The sequence below is a fragment of the Amphibalanus amphitrite genome, unplaced genomic scaffold (assembly GCF_019059575.1).
Source record: "Amphibalanus amphitrite isolate SeventyFive unplaced genomic scaffold, NRLGWU_Aamphi_draft 000388F_arrow, whole genome shotgun sequence".
Taxonomy (NCBI): Eukaryota; Metazoa; Arthropoda; class Thecostraca; order Balanomorpha; family Balanidae; genus Amphibalanus; species Amphibalanus amphitrite.
This window is the reverse complement of record NW_024881882.1, coordinates 183,159-208,043: the sequence shown is the minus strand read 5'-3', so window position 1 is coordinate 208,043 and position 24,885 is coordinate 183,159. Positions and strand designations below refer to the sequence as shown.

At 51.0% G+C, this 24,885-nt stretch overlaps 1 protein-coding gene across 6 annotated transcripts in view; it reads left to right on the top strand.

Annotated features, from left to right (window-relative positions):
• Window positions 1–24,885, top strand: part of LOC122390252 (glutamate synthase [NADH]-like) — a 111,026-nt gene that overhangs the window by 46,734 nt on the left and 39,407 nt on the right. For 5 of the 6 annotated variants that reach the window (XM_043382984.1, XM_043382985.1, XM_043382988.1 and 2 more), the window contains 10 exons: window positions 3,973–4,177; window positions 8,638–8,798; window positions 11,005–11,110; window positions 11,614–11,736; window positions 12,421–12,450; window positions 21,264–21,484; window positions 22,094–22,257; window positions 22,752–22,873; window positions 23,814–23,962; window positions 24,571–24,675. In XM_043382984.1, coding sequence (XP_043238919.1) covers window positions 3,973–4,177; window positions 8,638–8,798; window positions 11,005–11,110; window positions 11,614–11,736; window positions 12,421–12,450; window positions 21,264–21,484; window positions 22,094–22,257; window positions 22,752–22,873; window positions 23,814–23,962; window positions 24,571–24,675 — 1,386 coding nt within the window. The remainder of the gene's footprint in view (window positions 1–3,972; window positions 4,178–8,637; window positions 8,799–11,004; window positions 11,111–11,613; window positions 11,737–12,420; window positions 12,451–21,263; window positions 21,485–22,093; window positions 22,258–22,751; window positions 22,874–23,813; window positions 23,963–24,570; window positions 24,676–24,885) is intronic. The other variant, XM_043382987.1, reaches the window with a different exon arrangement.

Genomic DNA, 24,885 nt, shown 5'->3' with positions numbered 1-24,885 from the left:
CGTAGCTCAAATGCTGATGTGGCGCACTCAAAAGCCGGAATTGGTCCTTGGATGCCGTAAGGACCCTTTAAGAAATAAGTGACCCGACTGACCCATAGAGATTGGCCTGAGCTGTGACCGAAATAAGTCTTTTACCGTTTCGCAGGAAGGGACAAAAAGGTCCCTCATATGCTTCTTGTACAATTACGAAACAAAACAAGTTTTTTTTTCAACGAAAACTCAGTGAGTTTTCCTAAAAAATTTATTGCACATATTCCGTGAATGAAAAGTTGCCGGGTCATGTCAGGTCAGGCTGCCACAGCAAGTTTGTTAACTTGACAGCTCAATCGATATTTATGCAATAAGACCTTCTCGGGTGACGATAAGACATGACGACACTTTATGAAGGAAGCTAGTAAACCCGGTAGTTTCTCCATAGGCGCGGGAACCGGGGGGAGGGGGCAGTGGTGGCAGCTTCCCCCCCCCCCCCAACTCTGGGGCCGTGCGGGCGGTGCCCCCACAACTTTCAGACAGAATACCGCTCCTTTTTGCAAATGTTTTCTTTTTTTGTTGAAAAAGCCAAGGGATGAAAAATAAGTGGCCTAAAACCGGCGAGAAAACTATATTTGGGGGATCCTAGGTTGATCTCTATCATGGTGTGACCTCCCCCCCCCCCCCCCGTCTAAAAGTAGTTCCCGCGCCCCTGGGTTTCTCTACGCTATTGAATCACGCTGCTGATTCTAGTAAGTATCTACCTTCTCACATTAATTTTTCTTCGAGCGTTTTGGGGGGCCAAAAGATATGTTGGCCCCCTCTTTCAGGCTTTTTGGGCCCATGGCCCCGGTGGCCCCCTTGAATCCGCCAGTGGGGGCGGTGCCCCCACAACTTTCAAACGGAATACCGTCCTTTTTTGCAACTGTTTCTTTTTTTTGTTGAAAAAGCCAAGGGATTAAAAATAAGTGGCCTAAAACCGGTGAGAAAACTAGATTTGGGGGGACCCTAGGTTGATCTCTATTATGGTGTGCTCCCCCAGTCTGAAAGTAGTTCCCGCGCCCCTGACTTTCTCTACGCTATTGAATCACGCTGCTGATTCTAGTAGGTATCTACTACGCAACCTTCTCACATTAATTTTTCTCCAAGCGTTTTGGGGGGGGGCCAAAAGATATGTTGGCCCCCCCTTTCAGGCTTTTGGGGGGGGCCATGGCCCCGGTGGCCCCCCCCTGGATCCGCCAGTGACGGAGCGAGCGAAGCGAGCGTAGTCTTTCCTTAGATTAACGGAAATTTCTGAGTATGAGCGGCCGGCCGGCCGTGGTCACGCTTTTGCGAGGCTTATATCTCAGCAACCACTTGACCGATTTACACGCGGTAATTTTTGTAGGGTAGCTTCATTCCTTCTACCAAGTATTGGACTATTCCCGATGCATGTGGGTGACCCCTTATGCACGTGCCACGTGCAAAACGAAGAGGTGTCAGTTTTGTAATTGTTGCAATATCTCGGTAACTACTAAGCCGATTGCGCTGAAAGTTGGCATGTAGGTAGGCACCCACTAGGCACTGCATATACATGTGCCAGAGTTGGGGTGCTGCTGCACGTGCGCACGTGCAGGGGTCGTTTCCAGATCTCGGGAACGGCTGGACCGATTGCGCTCAAATTTGGTACACGGTTAGGGACCGGTTAGTAGGGTGCCGTGCACAAGTCAGTTGGGACCCATTTTGCACGTGCGCACGTGCAGGGTGCCGCTTCCAGATCTCGAGAACGGCTGGGCCGATTGTGCCCAAATTTGGCACATCGCTAGAGACCAGTTAGTAGGGTGCCGTGCACAAGTCAGTTGGAGGTACCCCTCGCAATTTCGCACGTGCAAGGCCCACCCTCTCGCTCGCTCCGTTAGTCGCCCCAAAAGGCGTTATACTGGTTTTAAAGCTCTATATCTGGGTTGAGGTCCACGGTCATGCTTGGCGTTTCAGCAGCCGTAGCGTTTGGCTATCGCGAATCTGGGCCTGGCGCTGGACCTGTTATGAACATGCAATATGCAGGAGCGGTTCCTCACGGACAGTAAATTCTTGGGACTCTTGGCGGGCTATCTTAGACTGCTAGACAGACGAGTGTCCATCGGGCATTGTTTACTGCCTTGCAACCGGCAGCCTCAACTTTGGGAGTTTGGACTGCTGGAAACGTTCAAATTACGTTAAAAGCGTGGCAGATTGTTTGTTTTACTATATCAACTTCAAGGACAGAACAATGATTGGATAGCCTCGCCAGTGCGTTCGCCACACATTGATTGCCTTGCTATTTTGATTTTTCATTGTATTTATTAACGATATCCATAAAATCTACCAGAACCGCGAATTACTGCCAGAAATAATAAATTACTAATCACTTAGCCATACGTCTTGCACTGTAACGCTCCAATTCCGCTATTCGATCAGCGTTGTCTTTGTTCTGGATTCTCCGAATATCCGATTGGACGTCAAATATGCATCATCCGCTTATCATCCCACGACCGCTAATGTGCCCCGCGGTAGTCTCTCCGGGGGAGTGTCGCTGCCAAAGCCAGCCAAGAAGCCCGGAGCGTCGGGTCGTCCATCCGACACCGGTCAGATCCGGTCCATCCGGCGCCCATTTCCTCGACACTCGACAGTGCGACCACTCCCCGCTCGATACTGGCGCGGGCTCGCACACTCCGCGCAGGCGCCCCCGATCCAGCGAAGCCCCCCAGAAGGCTGCAGCTTCCATGTTTGCATTGCGACGCGGCTTGGCGACGCCTATAAATATCGACGAATTGGACGGTTTAGTAATGGAGGGCAAGGAGTGGGATGGTCGAAGGTCGGGGCCGACGGTCCGTGGGTTTGCACCTCGACCTCTAGAGGTCTCGTGGTCTAGATTTAGACGTGGACTGGACCAAATCTGTCATCCTGTCCACGGTCCGGCTTAGGCCGGTCGAGTTGAGCCTGATACAAACCTGTTATTGCCACACAAGTGGCCAAATAGGTCAGCAATTGAATAAAGGCAGCGCCAATCTCGGCGCTGGCAGTCCTGTTTGTCGGTGCCAGTTTGAGATGTCGTTATAGAGCCGTGCACGTCATCCCGAAAACATCAGTGGACTGTTGAAAAGCCTCACGTAGAGAGTCATTCTTTTGGCATTTGGCTGCCACTGGAAACGTACCGATTTTTTTGCGGGATGCTGAGCTTCTCCGATACGTTTAAAGACATTTTTATAACAGCTAGTACCCGGTTTCTTATTTTGCTTTTTTGCGCTTTGTGCTCTGGAACGTTAGACGAAGGCTCGAGGCCCCAATAGTCTTGACGCTTTCTTGGACGATACCCCCTTGGGCAACTGCCAACCACCCTTCCATAACTTAGCTCAGTCCCCAGAGCATCTTCCCAGACACATCAGGCGGCCAGTGGGGGTCGCCCGTTGCTGGCATTGCGGGGAGGAGGTTCCCGTCGAATGGTTCCCTGTGCACCTGTGGGTTATTACGTAACGGCAATGTGTAGTGGCACATTTGTGTTATTTCATCCTACTGCCACCCTTGCCTCTTGAACGGCTCTTGACATCGATACTGCCCAGACCGATAGCACTAGTATTGTATGTTGTAGCACACCTGTGCCAAACAAAGCGGCTGGAGATTAAATGCTCCATAGATGCTGGCGGCTGTGCTACAACTGATGCCTGTTGGAAAGCTCGGGCATTATTTCGCAATGCTAGTCTGCCCAACTGGCAGGTTGCTGCCACTTCTAGTGAACTAAATTATGCAATTCATCAGAGAAACCATTTGTGCAATCAACTTTTGAATCCATCACGATTACATTTGCTTACATTTACATTTACATTTACATTACATTTATTTGCATTTTATTTGTTTGTGCACGATTTAAAAGAGTAAAACTCATTAAATGGCTCTGCGACCTGTGTTGGGGTCAGGTCTGACCTTCCTGTCAGCTGCCTCTGAGTTCTGGCCCGTCGCTGACCTTTCTCCTCCATCTGACCTCAGGATGCTGGCCCACAATGGCGAGATCAACACGCTGCGTGGCAACGTGAACTACATGAAGGCTCGCGAGGGTGTGATGAAGTCTGACAAACTGGGAGAGGAGCTGCCCATGATCTACCCGGTGGTGGAGCCCAACCTCTCAGACTCCGGCTGCGTCGACTGCGTGCTCGAGTTCCTCGTCATGGCCGGAGGACGCCTTCTGCCGGAGGTCAGTGGGGGCCGGGAGGCGAGTGAATAGGTTGGTGAGTGCGATCGCGCTCGTCTGCCATTATTTAGGGTCATGTGGGCCTCACAATTTCATCCTCAGCCCCACCAGTTATGCAGAGCGTTAGGTGCTTGGTCGTGTCATCCAGAGGTTTCATCCAGTCCATACTTATGTCCCGCAGCTCCAGAAGATACAACTCGACTTCACGTTATACTTTCCAACTAAAGATGCGACAAAAAATATGCAAATAGAACGAATATCATCCCTTCCAGGACGTCCTGACGAACATAGGGATGCAGATGTATTGTACGCGTAGGTGTTATATAAGACGTTACATAATATCTCCTACATTTGATCAGATCTCGACATTGTCGAAGCTGTCTCTGGAACGCACATTCGACTTCAATGCTCTCCGTCCAAATCCCCGATCTCTCGTCTAAATCCGTTATATTGGATAGTGCTCACCGCCTGCTCCGAACTGTTTATCCTGCAGAGGGGGTGGGGGTGGGGGGGGGGGTCTGCAGCCGCATCGTTGGCTGACCGGTCAGTGAGGCCGGCAGGGTGTCTGAGGGGGAGGGGCTGAAGCCCCCCCCCCCCCGGCGCCGGCGTGTCGACTTGGACCTCTGCCAGAACTGAGAGCCCCGGCCGACGCCCCGGCCGGCAGCTGGTGGAAACAATCAACGGGTCACGTGACGATGACTGCCCGCGGCCATCGGCACGGTCATGTGACTTCAGCAGCAGTGGCGGCGGAATAGGGGGTGCAGGGGGTGCAGCTGCACCCCCATCGAAAAACATGGGGGTGCAAACATATCTTTTTGCACCCCCAAACTCCGCACAATGGGCCCGTCGCACCATCCAATATATTTTCTCTTGAAAACCAGTGATCGGGAAACGAACACTGATGTGGAATCATCCGGGATGTCCAATATGGCCAGGTGCGCCCCATGCTAGTCTTTGGGGCCCCCACACCGGCTAGAAGTGTCCCGAGCCGCGTTTGGTACTCCACGTGGCATCTGAGGGCCCCCACGACGGCCTCAGAGGGCCCTTTTATGACGATCTCTGAGGGCTCCCACCTGACGGCTTTGTCCCCTGGGGCCCTACAACGGCCACTAAGGGCCCTCATGACGACCGCTGAGGGTCCCACAGAGACTCCAGGGCCCCAAGGAGACTCCAGGGGCCACGCTGACCTCTGAGGGCCCCTATGACGGCCTCTGAGGGCCCTTACGATGATTCTCTGAGGGCTCTCACGACGAACTCTGTCCCCTGGGGCCCTATAATGATCACTAAGGGCCCTCATGACGACTGCTGAGAGTCCCACAGGACTCCAGGGGCCCCACTGGCCTCTGAGGGCCTCTACGACGGTCTCTGAGGGCCCTCGTAACGGCCCTATACCCAACTCAAGTCTGAGGGTCCATTTGGCTTCAGACGGCCCAGCGACGGCCTCTGAGGGCCCCAACCCAACCAGGCTGCAGGGGCTATGCTGGCATCTGAGGGCTCTGCAACGGTCTATTGAGAGCCCTAACAACGATGGCCTCTAGCGGCCTTACCAAGGCCTCTGAGAGCCCTGCAAAGGTATCTGAGGGCCCATGAAAACCCTCAATATGGCCAAGGACCCTCATTACGACCTCTGATGATCCTCTCGAAGGCTTCTAAGGGTCCTCACAACAACTTCTGAGGACCCCAGGACGGTCCCTGAGGGGCTGAGGGCCCTGACGACGACCTCTCTGGGCCCTCACGATGGTCTCTAAGACCCAACACAAGCTCAAAAGGCCCACACTGCCGTCTGAGGGCCCCACGACGGCCTCTGAGGGCCTCAACGCAGGCAGGCTCCAGGGGCCATGCTGACCTCTGAGGGCCCTGTTGACGGCTTCTAAGGCCTAACGAAGGCTTCACGGGCCAACGCTGGCCTCTGAAGAACCTTACGACGTCCTCGGAGGGTCTCAACTCAACGCAGGCAGGTGCCAAGAGACATGCTGCCTGCTGGCCTCTGAGGGCCCCGCAGAGTTCAGATTCAGAGGATTCAACGACCTTTGTGGACCTTACGAAATACGAAGGTCTCTGAGAGCTCACGCAGGCTCCTGGAATTCCACACTGATTCTCAGGCCCCATGTCGGCTTGTTGAGGCACTTTATCTGCTCTTGGTGCCCCGTCGCCGGCCTCTGAGAGTCTCAATGTCGGAACTTATGGGGCCATGGGCCCACACCGGCTTTTATGGCCCCTACATCGACTCTTTGGACTCATGACCCATGAAGTGTGGGTCTAAGCGGCTTCTAAGAATCCCCATGCTGGTTCTAGTAGCCGCCAGCCGAATATTTGAGGGCTCACACGCGAGCTCCTGGGACCCCGTACATACCCCAGGGGTCTACCTGCCTCTAAGACCCCACACATACTTGTGGGGCTCAAACGCTTGCCCCTGAAGGCCCCACTGAGACCCCTTTCCTCTATTCAGTCCTCCGAACCGGCTCTTTAGGCTAAACATCGGCTCCTGTGGCCTCCATCCCGGCTTTGGAGGGCCCCCATACAGGCTTTTTTTGGGTCCGATGCCGGTTTCTGAGAGCCCTCAAAAGACTTTCGAGCCTATACTGCCTTCTGAAGCCTTTCAGCAACTTTCAAGAGACCGACCTTGATCGGAGGGCTCATTCAGTCTGGGGAGTCATGTAGGTCTCTGGAGGAGTGGTCTCTGGTGGATGTGGTCGGTTTCCAAGGGGCTTCTAAACACGGTCTTCTTGGAACGGTCTCGTAGGGCCCTCAATGGTCCACTGCGGATCCAGAAAAGTGGTTTGAGACGCTGCGGGTGGTGGCTAGACTAGAAGATTAACTGATAAAAAACCAGCTGCATTTGCTTCTTTATGCTTTCATTATTTGAGACAGGTAGGTACACTGCAATTTCAAACCTTTTACAGAACTTGTGTGTATGGGGATAGTTTTCCAAAATCTTCGTTTTTCACAAATCAATAATAATCACTAAAAAAAACTGAAGGGGGGCCCAAAACTTCCAGAGGGCCCCTTGAGAAAACTTTGCACCCCCATCCAAAATTACCTTCCGCCGCCACTGTTCAGCAGTTCATCCGAGCACAGGGTCACATGACTGATAGGGTTTCGGGCTGTTCTGTGAACTGTAGAAGCATTGAGTTCAGAATCTGATTTGTAGTGGTAAGCGATCGGTGGTTTTCTGTAGCAACTGCTCTCGGCTGGACCGATATCAGACGGCAGCGGCCGTGCAGACGTTGTAGCCCAGCCGATGATGGGACACTGGGGAGGGTGCCGGAGCAGCATACAAACGACGTCTGAGGCGTCGGTACGCCCCCGGCCATTGCCGTACCCGACAACGGGGTACCCCCGGCTGAAGACGCGTGGAAGTCACAGAAGAGAAGAAAATTCGTGTGTGAGGCGAGAGCACCCTAATGCCGCCTGGGAACATTGCAGTTTTTATCATCACTAAAAATATTAGTTTGCGTAATACAGAAGACCGAGGAGCACGAAATAACAATCAACAATTTGATGGTTAATGAATGATGGGTAAGGTCGGACTATTACTAAATGTAATTTTCACGGTCCTCTCACTTTTTTGTAATTCCTTCCGTCCACAATGCCGTTCTTTCGTCGACCGACGATGGCCCGGTCGATGACTGCTTATGTAACGTGTTATTGTTGCGTTCGTACCCGGGCACCGCAGAATGCTCGCCACTCGTTTGGACCGATGTTGAAATATTTCGTTTAGATTGCAACGTATCTTGGGTTGGACTTTGTGTGGTTTTGTGTATAATCACTTCAACTGACCAGATTGGTTCACGACATGTAAATAGGTTTTTACTGCGGGCGAGTGGGGAAAGGGGCTCAATCTACGGCTCATTGAAGCTGGCATTACGGATCGTAGCGGTGAACATACCAATCGAACACTACTCGGAAATAAAATCTTTGGTTAATTCTTTATCCCTTTTGGTCCATGAAAAGTCGTTAGCTGACGCTTATCCATTCAACCTGACTTCCGACTGTCTTAGCGTGACGTCACGGCTCATTGAGTGCCACTAAGGTGGTGAGGCTGCCGGCGAGCTCCAATAAGTGTTCTAGGCTGCTAATGTGTTCCGTTCTGGCTTCCTAAGAGAGTGAAGTCGATACAAGAAGATGCTTTCTTAAGTACCACTGTCGTGCAGTTTTCGATTAGTAGCAACACTAGGCCACGCTTGCTGACCATGTGCATTGCCAACATCTCTGATTGTTGACGTCACTGGGCACGACCGTCATAGGCAGCTCTGACGGCTGAAGAACTGGCGTTCTGCCACCATTTCCCCACCAGTCCTGCATTGACCTCTAAACTGACCTCTAAATTTAGCAACTGCCTCAAACATGAAACAGCGGAATGTGCTCAACATTGCAGGACTTTCTCTTTATCTTTGAGTGCCTTGTGTGCTGTGCTGGCTATTATCGTTGGTCTCGCTGACCTCTGACCTCCCCCGTTGCAGGCGGTGATGACGATGGTGCCGGAGGCGTGGCAGAACGACAAGTTGATGTCGCCGGAGAAGAAGCAGTTCTACCAGTGGGCCGGCTGCGCCATGGAGCCGTGGGACGGACCGGCGCTCTTCACCTTCACTGATGGACGCTTCATAGGCGCCATCCTGGACCGGTGCGTGTGCAGGGGACGGCTAGGGAACAAGGGTTAACGGGAGGTGACGATGGGAAACAACATCGGGATAACAAAAGGTGACGATGGGTAAAGAGCGGCTTGCGTCCCTGCGAGCCACAATCACCAGACACGAGAATTGTGAATCGCTAGGTGCTCGTATTACTTCGCATAGGGCCTGAGCCTAATGACAGCCCTCTTTGATATCCCTGTTTGCGCGCTATTATCTCTTGTTGTGCCGTGTGCGGCCGACGCTACCGTATCTGACCCCGGTTACATTCTAAAACTGGCCGTAACTACCCTGATAGCCCCTGTATGCCCGTGGTCGCTTACGTAATGTCCTCGTACTCCTCTCGGTTTCGTTGCTGTGCCGAGCATTTGGCACGCTGCCAGCACGCGGTCGCTGACATTTATCGAGAGTGCAAACAAGTTGCGCGCAGCCTGGTCGGCCCAGCACCGACGGAAGGTCTTTCATCGCGCTGAATGCCGAGTCCACTGCGCAGTTTCCATTTTTGGACCGGCATTGTGCGAGAGCTGAGCTGGTTCCAGTGGCCAAGCTGCTGCTGAATGTGGAACACACAATTTGCAGCTCGCTTCATATTTCTGTTGTATAATTTTCTGTAGACGGTCCGCTAGATTTTCGAGAAGGGATATAGGATAGTGTAATGTAACCGTCAAACTATGTTTCCTTATCGACAAAATACTCCTCAAAACCCCACGGCTGCTAACTGAATCAGCACTGATAGGGCGGTGATTCTCCGTAAGCTGCCCCGGTGACCGTATCTAAATAATTCCGCGACGATTTTCCGGGAGTTATGACTGCCCATGAGAGTGCGATCTCTTGGGGCCGCCAAACCCACTGCTGGCTACCGCCCACCGCCCACCGCCCACCGCTCACCGCCCACCGTCCACCGCCCAGCGTCGGCAGTCGACGCGGCGACTGTCGGGATATTTCCATTATAACTCGCGGGGACCTGGCAGGCGATCGTCGCCGCCGCCGCTGGCGCTGTGCTATCAATGCGCCGGGCGCCGGCCTCTGCAGGGTGGCCGCGCCGCACCACTGCCAGCTCAGTAGTCTGTTGGGTCGGCGATGCTGTCCAAGGGTCGGCCGCGTGCCGCCAGCCGCTGGATAGGGATACCGTGACACCGCTGGGTGTTGCGTTTCCACGCTGCACCGCGTGCGGCGTGCTCAGTGACAGTCGCTCCACCCGGGTCGGCCTGTGGGCTAGGCGAGAGATGACTTCTCTGAGAATATCACACTATCAACTGTTCGCCCCTCAATTGGTAAAAAAGGAGTATAGATGAAGAAATGAATTATAAGATGAAAGCTGATTTGTAAGGGCGTACGAGATCCATGCATCTATGACTACAGACCCTCAAAAGGCCTTTCAAAATGACTCCGTTCAGTAAATCCTTCTCATGGCTGGTTGCATCTTATAGACGTAGTTGTGCTGTTTAAATACCCCTTCTGCCAAATCTCATATTGAGCGATATAAAACCCAATGCAGAAATAGGTATAATCTCATTTTCTGTCGTTTGCCCCTGGAAAATACGAGCTCGATATGAGGTTGGAAATTATGCAGCCTATTGGATATTCGTCGACGCCGTCGTCCCGTTTATGTGTGTGGGCGCGGCTATGGATCACGTCTGGGGTTATTAGGGAGACTGAGCCAGTGTCGCCCACGCCGCCGTCTTCTACAGCTCCCGGCGCTACTCGGGGTCAGCGGCGGCTGGGCGGGGGGGGGGGGGGTCGGCGGGAGCGGGGGCGGTCGGCGACTGTAAAGGATGGCCTCCCGCCCCGCCTCCGCCCCCGCCCTCGGCAGTAGCCAGCCTCGGGATGAGGTCTGATCTGATGGATGGCTGCTCACTGGAGCCTGGAGCGGCTTTCAGCACTCTGCTTTAGATAAATGTTGCCAGATTCAGAAGTCTGGAAGGAAAGGAATTCAGTTCCTTTTTTAGACGGGTACATTATTTTGGTTTCGGCTTTTGGATACGAACGCCTTGCTTCTGGTTAACCGTATATGCTGATGATATTTGATTCGCATCTGTTTGCAGCAGTGAGTTAGCTCAATAACGTTAATAAGCAGCGCTGCTAAACGGAAGGAAAGAAAGAAATGACTTAACAATAACGTTTTTTTATATGTGAACGCTTGCGTCAATAAATTATCTTTCCATTGTTTTGTGACGCCTTCTGATGGTCATGTTTCAGAAATGGCCTGCGCCCGTCTCGCTACTACCAGACCAAGGACAACTACATGGTGATGGCGTCCGAGGTGGGCGTGTTCGACACCGACCACGCCAACATCGTCAGGAAGGTAAGGAACTCTACAAAACATCCATGATCGTCAGTAAGGTAAGGACATTTTCCATCCAGGGGTGGGAGTAAATTGCCAAAATCGTCAGGATGGTAAGAAATCCTGTGGTGGGATTATACTGCCAACACTGTTTTGAAGGTAGGACCACAAAATTACCCTCATGTGTCTCGGGGTGTGTAGGGCTGCCTGAAGCCTGGCGTGATGCTGCTGTTGTAAGCTGCTGGTGTATTGTGATCTGATGAGTTATTGTATGCCCATGTAACATGTGTCTCTCAAGTGTGTAGGGCCGTTTGAAGCTGGGCAGAATGCTGCTGGTGTACGGTGCTGGTGTATTTTGATTTGATGAGTACGTATCTCTCCCTGCAGCCTCCTGTATCGCTGTGTCCAGGGCCGCCTGAAGCCGCGCATGGATGCTGCTGGCATATGCTACTGATGTATGGTGATAAGAGCAGTAGGTATAAGCCCTGAACTTGAAACGCTCTTGTGTCTTTCCGTGTGTGTAGGGCCGCCTGAAGCCGGGCAGGATGCTGCTGGTGGACGTGCTGGAGAAGAAGGTGATCCGAGACGAGGAGCTGAAGCAATCCATGGCTACCAGCCGGCCGCTCGGCACCTGGCTCAAACAGATGGTGAGTGTCACTCGATCTTTGATCCCTTCCTGTTGGTCCTTGATCCTTGATGAGTGTCTGACCTCAGGGTGCGCCAGTCGAGTCCTGGAGTGACAGGAGGCAGCTTAGCCCAGTGTCGTCATTGTTGCTGAGCGGGTACGCGGTCTCAGCTCGCGACGCCTCCTCCATAGTGCTCCCTGCCACCTCTGCGACGGTGACGCAGCGGACATGGGTGTGGGGCTCCCGGAACGTGCCACTGCCTGCTCGCAGTGTCGTCATGCCGGGGGCGTGGCGTCGGTGTGATTGTTTGCTTTGGTTTATTGTTACTGCCGGAGTGGGTGCGTTGGAGACTTTGTCCTCTGCCCATCATCTCTGTAGTTGGCATCACCCTGCAACTCTCAAGCAATAACACTCTTCTTTAAATCAGTTGTGAGCAAGATTAAATAAAGTCTTTCATAATTAATTCTCATTTTGCTTCAGAAGAGTACTTTTGACATAACAACTCTCGCATCCTCGCGCTCTCTTTCTCATCACCGCTTGCCTGCGGTTTCGCCCTATAAGCCTGTTTGCTTGGCTGGGTGTTGCGGAGCTGTGTTGCGGTGTGGCTGGTTCTGATGGAGCTGTGTGTGGCTGTGTTGGAGCTGGCCCGGCCGATCCTCATACGACCTTCATTGACCCCGTGTTGTGTGTTCTCACTCTCACCAGGCCAGGCTGCAGGATTTCTATGACGCCCAGGTACAGTCTCTCACACAGTGCTCACCGAGCCGCCGTGACGCATGTATTGGTGCTGGTCCCCCGCTCGTCTGTTTTTGTGACTGCACCAGTCTAGACCCAGATTGCTGTATAAAAACGTTACGTTGCTTAGTTTCCTCACAAGTGGATTCAGAATTCCGGAGGGGGATGCTGGGTCATTACCTTCCTCAGGGACATTTTTACGCGTTTTCAATAGCAGTGCATGAAAAATAACATTTACGCGACAACCTCCCCCCCCCCGACAAAGCATCTAAATCCCCGGTAGTCCTTGAACCCGTAGACGTTGTCTTTTTTGATGATATTTGTCGTCATCGCTTTTCGTTTGAGGACTGTGGTGAATTATTGAACTGTGTTTATTGTTGAACTTCAAAGATGCTGTACACGACTGATGTTTGACAAGTTTTTTAATGAACGTCGCGGTGTTTTTGTCGTATTTGTAGAATGTTGGTGGCGTGGCGAAAATATTGTTTGATCGACTACTTACTTTATGCACAGAGTTATTCGAAGATAACCAAGGCGTTTTGAGTTCGAGTGTTTCGAGCAAGGCCTGTCTCGAGTTGGTAGTTAGAATGACTTATTCCGGGAAGAAGGCTTTCGTTTGATTTTAGGCGCGATTTTTTGTTGGCTGGCGGTTTCCTTTTTGAACTTTACCTTCTCGAGTTTTGTCTTACATGGATTACCACGGAGCGCGCTGCAGGTGGTAGACGATCTGGGTTTATGCGGCGTGTGTGGTACACTGTGATTAACTGTTTGTGGTGTTTTGTATGTGCTATTTATGGTGTTTTCCACATATTCTGAAAACCAGCCCCAATAACTCCAGTTCTATCAGCTCGCTAGTCTCGCCTTGCATCACGCTCACCAACCCATGGCTGTAAATACGTGGTATATGCTAGACGGTGGCGGTTGTACCATTGACTCACTGGACTGCTATTGGCTTCTGCCTGACTTACGGTGAAAGGCCTGTAACACAGAAGGCTGTTGGAACGTTGGCAGTGGCAGGAATTGCGGCCATTGGAGACCAGCCGTGGTCGAACAATGGAGCTCGCACAGTCGCGCGCCGGACGTATTGCCCCATCCGCTGCTGCTCAATAATGCAAGCCGCTGAACAAACATTTGTAAGGACGACCAATCAGTGTTGTTACCAGCGTAGTTATTTTGCACACACTGAACTCGATTCGCAGAAAAGCCTTGGATCTGCAAATAGTTGCTTATCTACGTGTTATTGGATGCTTTATGACGTGTGTCTTCTTCGGTTGTTTAAACGCTGCTCTCTACGCGTGTTACGTGCTTGAGTTATTTGCTTTTATCTTTGGCTGTTACTTGTGTGACAAAGCACATGCCTGCGTAAACTTTCATATTTTGATAAGTTACCCTTCCCGACTTGAGTCATATGAAGCCTTTTCAATGCGGTCGCAGACTATTTCTCGCGACAGACCCAGATCGGGGATGTTTTTTACTCGTCAGAATTAGCTAATCTCCCGACTAATAGCAGACTCAGCAGAAGCTGCAGATGGGTACCGGCTCTGTCATTGCTGAGCTGACGGTTCCCTTCATTTCTTTTTTTAATCCTTTCTGATAATGGATTGCTGCTGTTATTGCTATTTTTTAATATTCGACATTGTATGCCATCTCCACCAAGGTGCATGGATATAGTGTCTTCGATTTTAGTGTCCTTCCATCTACCAGTCTCTGGATTTTGACTGGTGAGCTCAGTAATTAATACGCCTTACGACACGTTCACCTTATAACCCGGCATTGTTGTCACCTGTCCCTATACATCCATCTCTGTTACAGCCATATAGCACTACAACGACTAGTTGACCTTTGCAGACCCTCGTGGACCTCAGCTGACCCAGCCGACCTCGATGACCTCAGCTGACCCAGCCAATCTCAGCCGATCTTCACTGACCTTAACCCGCGCCCCGCTGGGGGGGGCAGAATCTGCCCCCCCCTCCCGTTTTTCGCCAATAACTTCTAAACGCGTTACGCCAGCGACGTCAAACTTTCAGTACCTTATCATACATCAATTTGACACGTTCCCTGAAAATTTGAGCGAAATCCGTCGGAAATTTTTCAGAATTTGACGTTTTAGTGACGTCATGTTCGCCATTTTCGCCTCAAAAACGGCAAAATTTCAAACGCCGCTAACATCTTCATTTTTAAAGGAATCAAGACGTAACAAAAAAGGTTATACGTGATTCTACTTTGTCTATGAAATGGCTATCTCGGTTTTTTGAAAATTTTGGATTTTGGCCAAAATTTTTCCAAAAAACTGACTTTTTTGGGAAAATATTTATAAAAACCAAAATTTTGAGTTTATCGAAAAAACCGGAATATATGTCAAAGAAGTGGTCTATGTGCACCCACATACCAATTTTTAGAAGAATCGGTTCAAAAATGTGGGAGTTATTCAAAATTGTATGACGTCACGACACACAATTTTTTTGAAAAATGATTTTTTTGGAAGTTCTAGACCTCGTACGGAAACAAAAATAGCACCATTCGATTCGCCGTGAAAAACTGCATCGGATAGACACCTTTTTAGGCCTTAAAAACCAACTTCAAAATTTGACCTCACTTGACCTGACCTTGACCTGACCTCGACCTGAAATTCATCCAGAGGTGGTCCATATCACTTATTAAGTGTGCCTATTGAATTCCATGAGTAAAATGACCCATAAAACATGTGTCGCACATGCCCTTTTCTATATTTTGTTTTTGGTGACCTGACCTGACCTGACCTGACCTTGACCTTGACCTTTGAATGACATTGTGTGCAACGAATATTGTCTTGGTAGTCTAATAACACGTTTTGGGCAATCAGTCTCAGTCCATTCTTCGGCAACTACGGTGCAAGGCCGATACTGTAGAAACTTGCATTTTGTACCCTTGACCTGACCTTGACCTGACCTCTGACCTACTTAAGCAAAAAAATTTGGGCTCTTAAGATCCGCCTTGTTGAGAGCTTTCGATTGCCGTTTTCCCCGTCTTTCTACGACCATCGGTTCGGAAGTTAGACAGGGGGGGGCAGAATCTGCCCCCCCCCCAGCAGGGCGCGTATGGCTGAATAGCCCAGCGGGGCGCGGGTTAACTTACATTTTCTGACCTCCACCTACCTCCGTTGAACTCTGCTTTCCTCAGACCTGCGTCACTCACTCACTATCCGCCTCTCAGTACCCCCTGACAAGCTGTCGAGAGCCACTCGCGCAGCGCCGACTGACCTTATTACCTAGGTCCGGCTCGCCTACCACGGGCCTCAGTGCGATCAGTCGGTACTCAGTGCCCCCGGCCCGCGATTTTAGGACTAAAGTACGTATCGCTAAAGTACGTAGGACAAAAGTACGTATGCAAATGTTCGTACGCAAATATACGTAGGCGTTAAAGTTCGTATGCCAAAAGTACGTACGCAAATGTTCGTACGCAAAAGTACGTATGCAAAAGTACGTAGTGTATAAAGTACGTATGTCAAAAGTACGTACGCAAATGTTCGTACGCAAAAGTACGTATGAAAAAGTACGTAGTGCATAAAGTACGTATGCCAAAAGTACGTACGCAAATGTTCGTACGCAAAAGTACGTATGCAAAAGTACGTAGTGTAAAATGTACGTATGCCAAAAGTACGTACGCAAATGTTCGTACGCAAAAGTTCGTATGCAAAAGTACGTAGTGTATAAAGTACGTATGCCAAAAGTACGTACGCAAGTGTTCGTACGCAAAAGTACGTATGCAAAAGTACGTAGTGTATAAAGTACGTATGCCAAAAGTACGTACGCAAATGTTCGTACGCAAAAGTTCGTATGCAAAAGAACGTAGTGTAAAAAGTACGTATGCCAAAAGTACGTACGGTTCGTATGCCAAAGTACGTAGTGTATAAAGTACGTATGTTAGAAGTAGGGTATAGTCGTGTAAGTTGGGCCACTTTTTCTTTATTGCTGCTCTGTTGCCATACTGCAGGGAACTCATGATAAATTCATATACCAAATAATATAGCTTTGTCCATTTCGCCCATTTACTCATCAATAAATTTTGCTATGCCTTGTAACAAATGCTCATTAAATAAAGAATCAGAAAGGTATTACACATTGATCAACTTAACCCAAGGGTGGGGTACGTACTTAATACCCTACGTACATTTGCTATACGTACTTTTGTCCGTGACGTACTTTTGTCCACACGTAGGGTAGACCGGGGCAAGTCGCCCCGCCGAGGTAAAACGCCTCACCGATGTTTCTCGGAACTGGCAGGGTTCTGGGGAAAGATCCTCTCTTCTGTTAATCTAGTGCAGGGGTCGGCAAATGGTGGGGCATGCCCCCTTTGGCGGTAAATGGAGCCCTTTCGGTGGGGGTAATGAGGGATTCTGAGAAAGCCTATCTTTTTAGAGTTTGTAGCTCCAGTGATGGAGCCACTGGCGGATCCAAGGGGGGGCCACGGGGGCCATGGCCCCCCCCCAAAGGCCTAAAGTGGCCTGTTAAGCCCCCCCCCCCCAAAACGTCAGAAAAATTGCTAAGAAAATATACCTTGATGGAGGTTTTTAGCACACTTGGTGAAGTAAAGCTTTCCACAGCATAATATGGAAGCAATATGGTAGCAGTGAGGGTCAGTCAAAAGTTGCGCGAGTGGAGTCGACCTTCAAAAAAGACTGTTGTTGGCACGTGTTTATGGCGCGGTAGCTGGGAGTTGGCGGTGTTTCGCGTGGTGAGGCATCACTGGCGGATCCGGGGGGGGGGGGGCACGGGAGCCTGAGGTGCCCCTGACAGGCCCGTGGTGCCCTTGCTAGGTCTGTGGTGCCCCTGGACCCTGGAAGGCCTGTGGTGCCTCTGGCGGGCCTAGGGTGCCCCTGCTAGGCTGCTGATGCCCCTGGGACCTGACAGGACTGTGGTGCCCCTAACAAGCCTAAAGTGCCCCTAACAGACCCGTGATGCCCCCGACAGGCCCAAGGTGCCCCTGCGTGATGCCGTGTTGTCTGCGAGGCCGGTGGTGCCCCTGCGAGGCCGGTGGTGCCCCTGCTAGACCGGTGGTGCCCCTGGCAGGCCTGTGGTGCCCCTGCTAGGCCGCTGGTGCCCCTGGGCCCTGACAGGACTGTGGTGCCCCTGACAGGCCCAAGGTGCCCCTGTAAGGCCTGTGGTACTGGTACCCCTGCTAGGCCTCTGGTGCCCCTGACAGGCCCATGGTGCCCCTGCGAGGCTGGCGGCGCCCCTGGCAGGTATCTGGTGTCCCTGACAGACCTGGGGTGCCCCTCACAGGCCCGTGGTGCCCTTGCTAGGCCTGTGGTGCCCCTGGCGGGCTGGTGGTGCCCCTGCTAGACCGGTGGTGCCCCTGACAGGCCTGTGGTGCCCCCGGGCACCAAGGGGGGGGTCATGACCCATGTGGCCCCCCTTGGATCTCATCTGCCACTGATACATATCATATTGATTAATAATGGCGTTATGGCTTATGCAATATGCAATGGCAGGCACTTGGTACCCCTCACTTATCCCTCATTGGGGGCTCTGGCGGGCTCCTGAGGGCCCACGTCTATCTCCGGGAGCCCTAGACAGGCTCCTTTGGGTCCTTTCAGTCCACTATAGCATAAGAGGTCTCCATGCGAGTCCTATACATCTGAGGGCGTACCCTGACGTCTGAGGTACCCAACTGCAGCTCCAATGGTCTCTTATACTGGCGGATCCAGGGAGGGGGCATTTACGGCCATGCCCCCTTCCCAGAGGTCTAAAGTGGCCCGTTTGCCCCCTCCCCCAAGCGATAATGAAACATAGTTCAATCAGTGCCTGGCCCAGGAGCCGAGTTAGACAAGGGGTGTTTTACCACCTCCCGGCCCGCAAAGGGACCCAAGCACTGACTCGAAGCGGGTTAACTGGTCGACAAAGGCAATGGTAAGTGTTTACAAAGTAATATAAAGGCATGGGTCGGATGGGCTACCATTTATATATTTTTACTTTTAGTTAAAAAAAAAATATTCATAGTGTCAGGGCTGTGACGAAAAATAAGTGGCCTAAATCCGATGAGAAAACAGGATTTGGGGGTACCCTAGGTTTGGCTCCTGCATGAGTTGGCCCCCCCCCCCAAAACGCAAGCCTGGATCCGCCAGTGGATGGAGCCATCGTGGCTGTTGCATCCCAGGGTTCAAAGATTAGCCCAGGCCAAAGGCACAGCACACTATTGATTAGATACCAACTTTCACGTATGTACCTGCTCGCCTCACCATCTCACCCCTCCGTACAGTCGTTCAAAAGCAGCTGCAACTTTTAACCGTCGCCCGTCTGTTGGCGTTTCAACAGCCGCTAACGTAAGGGGGAGGAGTCGATCGGACCCCCGCGGCCTCTCGGACTCTGATATGGAGCTGTGCATAAAAAAAAGACGAGCGTGCTACCCGTGACCATAGGAAGCCGCTGCTGCCCATTTTTAAGGTCCTTTGTCATTCCGTCTCATTCAAGAGGGCAATGATAAGTGTCGAGAAAATCGGGACCCGCTATAACTTCTTGAAGTGAGATTTTATGGTAGAGTTGCAAAGTTTCCCTACCGCATTACCGGCATGCCGGTAAATTTTCACTACCGCAGGTTTTTTGTGGTATCTGGCATGTCTTGCCGGTAGCATGCCGGTATTTTTGGTTTTGCACAAAAAAAAAATTATTAGCATATGATTCAAACTTTGGACACTAAGAGGAAAATGTGGCATCTCTTGTAGGGGTAAACTGGAATCAACAATGCACGTTTTTTAGTATGCCGGTAATTTGGTGGTGTTTTTGCTTTGGGCGTGGTAGCATGCCGGTATCCCCAAAAAAAATTGTGGGGCGGGGCGGTGCCGGTAGCAGCCTTTGGGGGAAACTTTGCAACTCTATTTTATGGCTCAAGATGATCTCCATAAAAAGCTCATAAGCCAACGGTCATTATGGGTCCAGAGGCCAGTTTTACCAACAGAAAAATAGCCGCCTGCCGGAATTTTTGCCTAAAGATCGTTTCACATATGGAGCGTAAACGGTAAAGCCCTATCCGCTTACGAGCCCATCGCGTTTACGCTCCGTATGTGAAGCGGTCTTGACTGAGGCAAAAATTCCGGCAGGCGGTTATTTTTCTGTTGGTAAAACTGGTCTCAGGTCATGATATTTCCGGGCTGGTGAAAAAAAAAAATGATGGGCTCGAGGGTACAATTTGGTCGTGATCCAATGCCTTTTACGAGAGCTTTTAACGAAAAACCACCCGCCGCCCCTATACGTACAAGGGTTAAATGGGATATAGCATAGGCGGCGGAACGGGGAGGGCACCGGGGCACCGTGCACCCTTTGATTTTTGCATTTTAACATTAGCCCTATGGGCGTTGCATGGAAAGAATGGGACCAAAAGGCGGCAGTGCTCCCCCCTCCCCCTTAATTGAAGGTGTTCCGCCGCTACTGGGATATAGGCATTAAATGTTTTGTGGAGGAAGTGTCATGTTTTAAATTTGATGCGTTGGAAATGCACAAATACCCAAAGAGTTCCAGGACGGTATGGAATTTCAGTAAACATAGTTGTGTCAGCAATGGGGTCTGGTAGGTGGGGGCAATGGCCCTGCCTGGCGCCCAAAAAGGGGGCACGACCCCAAATGACCTGCCGACCACTGATCTAGTGTATGGGGCTTCTTGCCTCAGGCCGTGAGGTGTTTTGCCCTGGGGTTGGGGAAAATGCCCCATTTGCAGTTGCTTCACAAAGCACTTCCTAGCTGGGAGTCCGATCATAAGTGAATGAATTTGAGGGGTGGAATTTAAAGTAAAATGTCCAAAGAACACATTGAGCACAAATTTTGCCTTCCAGGTGATGTGAGACAAAAGTAGGTACATACCTATGTAGCAAAATAAATTATCTGTGGCGTCTTGCCCAAGGCTACCCTACTTTATACCCTACGTACATTTGCTATGCGTAGGCTTTTGTACGTGACGTACTTTTGTCCATACGTACTTTATACCCTACGTACTTCTGCGATACGTACTTTTGTCCGTGACGTACTTTTGTCCATACGTACTTTTTACCCTACGTACATTAGCTATACGTACTTTTGTCCGTGACGTACTTTTGTCCATACGTACTTTATACCCTACGTACTTTTGCGATACGTACTTTTGTCCCTGACGTACTTTTGTCCATACGTACTTTATACCCTACGTACTTTTGCGATACGTACTTTTGTCCCTGACGTACTTTTGTCCATACGTACTTTATACTGTACGTACTTCTGCGATACGTACTTTTGTCCTTGACGTACTTTTGTCCATACGTACTTTATATTGTACGTATTTCTGCGATACGTACTTTTGTCCCTGACGTACTTTTGTCCATACGTACTTTATACTGTACGTACTTTTGCGATACGTTCTTTAATCCTACGTACTTTTGCTTACGTACTTTTGTCCTACGTACTTTGGCGATACGTACTTTTGTCCTTAACCCCCGGCCCGCACCTGGTGCTCCCGGGCCGCGGCAGTCGACAACCCGTAAAACGTGACCTCTGCTGACCTCTGACCCTTACAGGTGACTCAGGTGCTGTGCTGACTGGATGACATTGAGCTGAACTTTCTTTTAGGGTCCATCCAGTTGAAGGTGTACATACCTGAACTTCCTGACTCCTTTGCTTATAGCCCAATCTTCTCGGATCTTAGCAAGAAACTTGGTTTGACTTAATCCCTCATTCAAAACTTAATCCTTCAAGGTCGCCACTTCAAACGGGTGACACCGTCTTACGTCTTACTTTAAACCCACACCTCCCTTCACCCCTATCTGTACCGGGGAACCCGTATCACTCGCGTTCTCCCCCACCTCACGTGCAGGTGACTCTGAACGACCTGCACGGCGCGCACAAGGAGCCATCCGCCGTGTCCCTGAAGCCTCCCAAGCTGGACCTGAAGCGTGTCTCGAGCAGCCAGTCTGCACTGGCGACCATGACGCACGCCGAGATGAGGCGCATGTTCGGTGGTGACCGCCGACTGGCCATGTTTGGCTTCACCGTGGAGACCATCACCCTGCTGCTGCTGCCCATGGTCACCACCAAGTGAGTAGCGCTGGAGGGAAGAGGGAGGAGGGAGAGAGAGAGGGGTCGAGGAAGACGGATGGTCAGATGAGACAGGGCTGGACACTATGACCCGTGTTTGGGGACATGTTGTCTGGGTAGGGTGGTAGGATGGTGCTGATTATTCATTGTTGTGTCGGAGAGAGCGGGCTTGGTGATGGATCTGTTTGTGGGCTCCGGGATTCAACGTGGCGGAAAATTAATGGTGATGGTTAATTGAATGTAACATTGCGTTCTTAATCATGTTTATGCTCTGCCTCTGATGGGTATCCAAACAGCCTTCGTAACTAGTCGCAGTAAATGTAACCACTCTATAGCTATTTCCCATCGCGTGACACTTTCTTCGCATGCACCGTGTCGCTTCCACTTGGAAATTGACTCGTTTCCTGCGTACAATGGTCCTGAGACTCGCATGTTTTCGCGCAAGACATACATATAATTCCGCGTTCCTTATGGTTTGTTTATTTTTCATTTACCAAAGTACCTATATTCTTACTTATTTTGAACGCGTTTTAGGTTACTTATGTCACGTACGGACAGTTCAGCAGCGTCCGGTTTATGTCACTGACACAATCCCATTGTCGCCTACAGGAAGGAGGCTCTGGGCTCGATGGGCAACGACGCGCCGCTGGCCTGTCTGTCCCAGTACATGCCGCTCATCTACAGCTACTTCAAGCAGCTGTTTGCCCAGGTCACCAACCCTCCGATCGACCCGTTCCGCGAGAAGATTGTCATGTCACTGGCCTGCCCGATCGGTACGTTCTGAGGGCAGTGCTGGGGGTGGGGCGGGGTGCGGATCAATTGTAGGAGCGTGGCGTGTCGGGAGGGGTTGGGGGGGGGGGATAATGGAGAGGAGCGAGACCGGTAATTGAGTGGATGAGTGTTCCCAACTGCCGCGCTGACGACCTGTTATCGTCGCAACGGGAGAACAATGCGAGCGAGTAGCTGGCAATATCATTATCGACGTTCCTTTGCTTTTGTTCGGTTAGCGGACTCTTGGGCGCCATAGCAGTGACGATGAACAAATTGAACCAATGGACTGCAGTTTTGCCAACACTTTACCTTGCTGTATGGACAGGAATTTTGTTACAACTTATATGCATACTTTGCAAGTTAACCCTGACCATTCCGTGAAATTATTGAAATCATTAGTAGTTAACTAACTTTGCCTAACGTCCCCAGGCTATTCAGTTTGCCCTGACCTGTGTGACCTGACCTGACTTGACCTGACCTTTCGCCGCCCCGCCAGGTCCGGAGGCCAACATTCTGGAGTCGAGCGAGCTCCAGTGTAACCGACTGTACCTGGAGCAACCGATCCTCTCTGTCAATGACCTGCAGGTCATCGTGGACTGCAAGTACAAAAACTGGCGGGTCAGTGCCGGCGGCGAACTGTGCATGAACACGAGCTGATATAATGTTTCTATATTTAAATTTTGTGGTAATTTCAAACATTGAGATCGATTATACATTCAGCTACCTTACTCAAGTCAGTCCCTCGCTTTACATTGGTAAGGAGTATGCGGACAATTTTATCGATACACGGCTGGAAATCTTGTAAAGTTTGTTTTGTTACCGTTAATTTTATTGGGGTCGTTTGTTTGAATTTTATGAAATACGTGGTTCACAATGGTCGTACAAAGGAGACCGTTGACCTCAACTGCTCCCGGCCGGCCGGTCCATAAATCACTCGAGCTCCGCGGCGCTGGTCAGCAGAGATGTTACTCGGACGACATAAGTGGCCGTATTTGACGTTGTCTAATGATCCCTCTGGTCGTGTGCGGACCACTAATGATGTCATACTCAATCACCGCACAGTGGAGTCGGTGTGACCTTTACAATACCACCGACAAATTGTGACATGTACGAGTGTCGCCCAGACGCATGCCTCCGTCCGACAGAATAATTAATAGCCTGTGGTGATTTGCAGCGATTGTGTTACTGTTACAAGAACTAATGTGACACATTAGACATGTATGACTTCCTGAATGATTGCATAGAAGTTAACATTGATATCATTAGATGCATTGACAGTCACGAGACCCGTATGAGACACGTAGGTCTTGTTAATGCCATAAAAGATTGTATCGTGGGACAAAACTTCTTTTTCATTTGCTCATAACGTGTAGTGCTGAATGTACCCCAACGTGTAACGAGATGCATCTGCTAACACACGTTTTCCATGTGATATGAGGATATCACACTGGGGTACGTTTGTCCGACGCATAGTACATCACATGAGGCGGCACATCACTCCGCCTATCCCGTCCCCTACACCTGCCGTCATCTATAATTTCCTGTTCCCCCGTTTCAGACGTGCGTGATCGACGTGACGTACCCAGTGGAGAAGGGCGCCCGTGGCATGCTGTCGACCATTGACCGGGTGGCCGGCGCCGCCTGCCAGGCCGCCAAGGACGGCTACCAGCTCATTGTTCTCTCCGACAGGAAGGCAGGACCCGAGAGGTGAGGAAAGGGTCAATGGTAGAGGGTGTAGAGTAATGCCAAAGGACGGAATGATCATCGAGGAACACCCTTCGGGGATATGTCACTGTCGAGCGACGAAGAGGCGCATATAGGGAGGAGTGTTGACTTCGAGTCATTGCCACTGCAAGTTAGGGAGGCCATTCCAAATGGATAACGGTACTGTTGATGTTGCCCGATGTGACTGTTGGTATAGAGAGATATTATTGCTGTTTAGAAAGGATGTAGGTGCGTGGACTGCGTGTTACGCGTCGATGAAACGTATTTATTACTGAGTGGAACGCCAATGTCATTCCCCGAGCCCTTACCGTGAGCCCTTTGCTTGGATTGAATGCCACCATTCCCCTTCTGATTGTGCTGCTCCGTTTCTCGTTCCCAGGGCTCCCATGAGCCCTCTGCTGGTTGGTGATGATCGACCGTACTCTACTCTGCTGAGTGCTGACCGTGCCGCTTCGTTCCGTCCCACAGGGTTCCCGTGAGCCACCTGCTGGTGCTCGGCGCCACCCCATCCCCTGTTGACCGCGTTTCGCTTCTCGTCCCCAGGGTTCCCGCGAGCCCCCTGCTGACCGTAACGTTCTTTCCATCCTCAGGGTTCCCGTGAGCCCCCTGCTGGTGCTCGGCGCCACCCACCATCACCTGATTGAGGAGCGTCAGCGGATGAAGGTCGGCCTCATCGTTGAGACCGGAGAGGCTAGGTCAGTGGACAAAGTCGCTTACCGTGGCGACTCTGCCATACTCACACTCTCTGATGAACGAGGTCGTTTGGACAGATAGTGGCGGTCGAGGAAGCGGTTGATCTTCTTCGGGCTATATTGGCCTGGGGGAAGAAGATCGATGGACGAGTTTGCACCGCCTCATAATTTCAGCTCAGGTCGTTCTGAGAAAACCAATTTTCGTTGAATGAC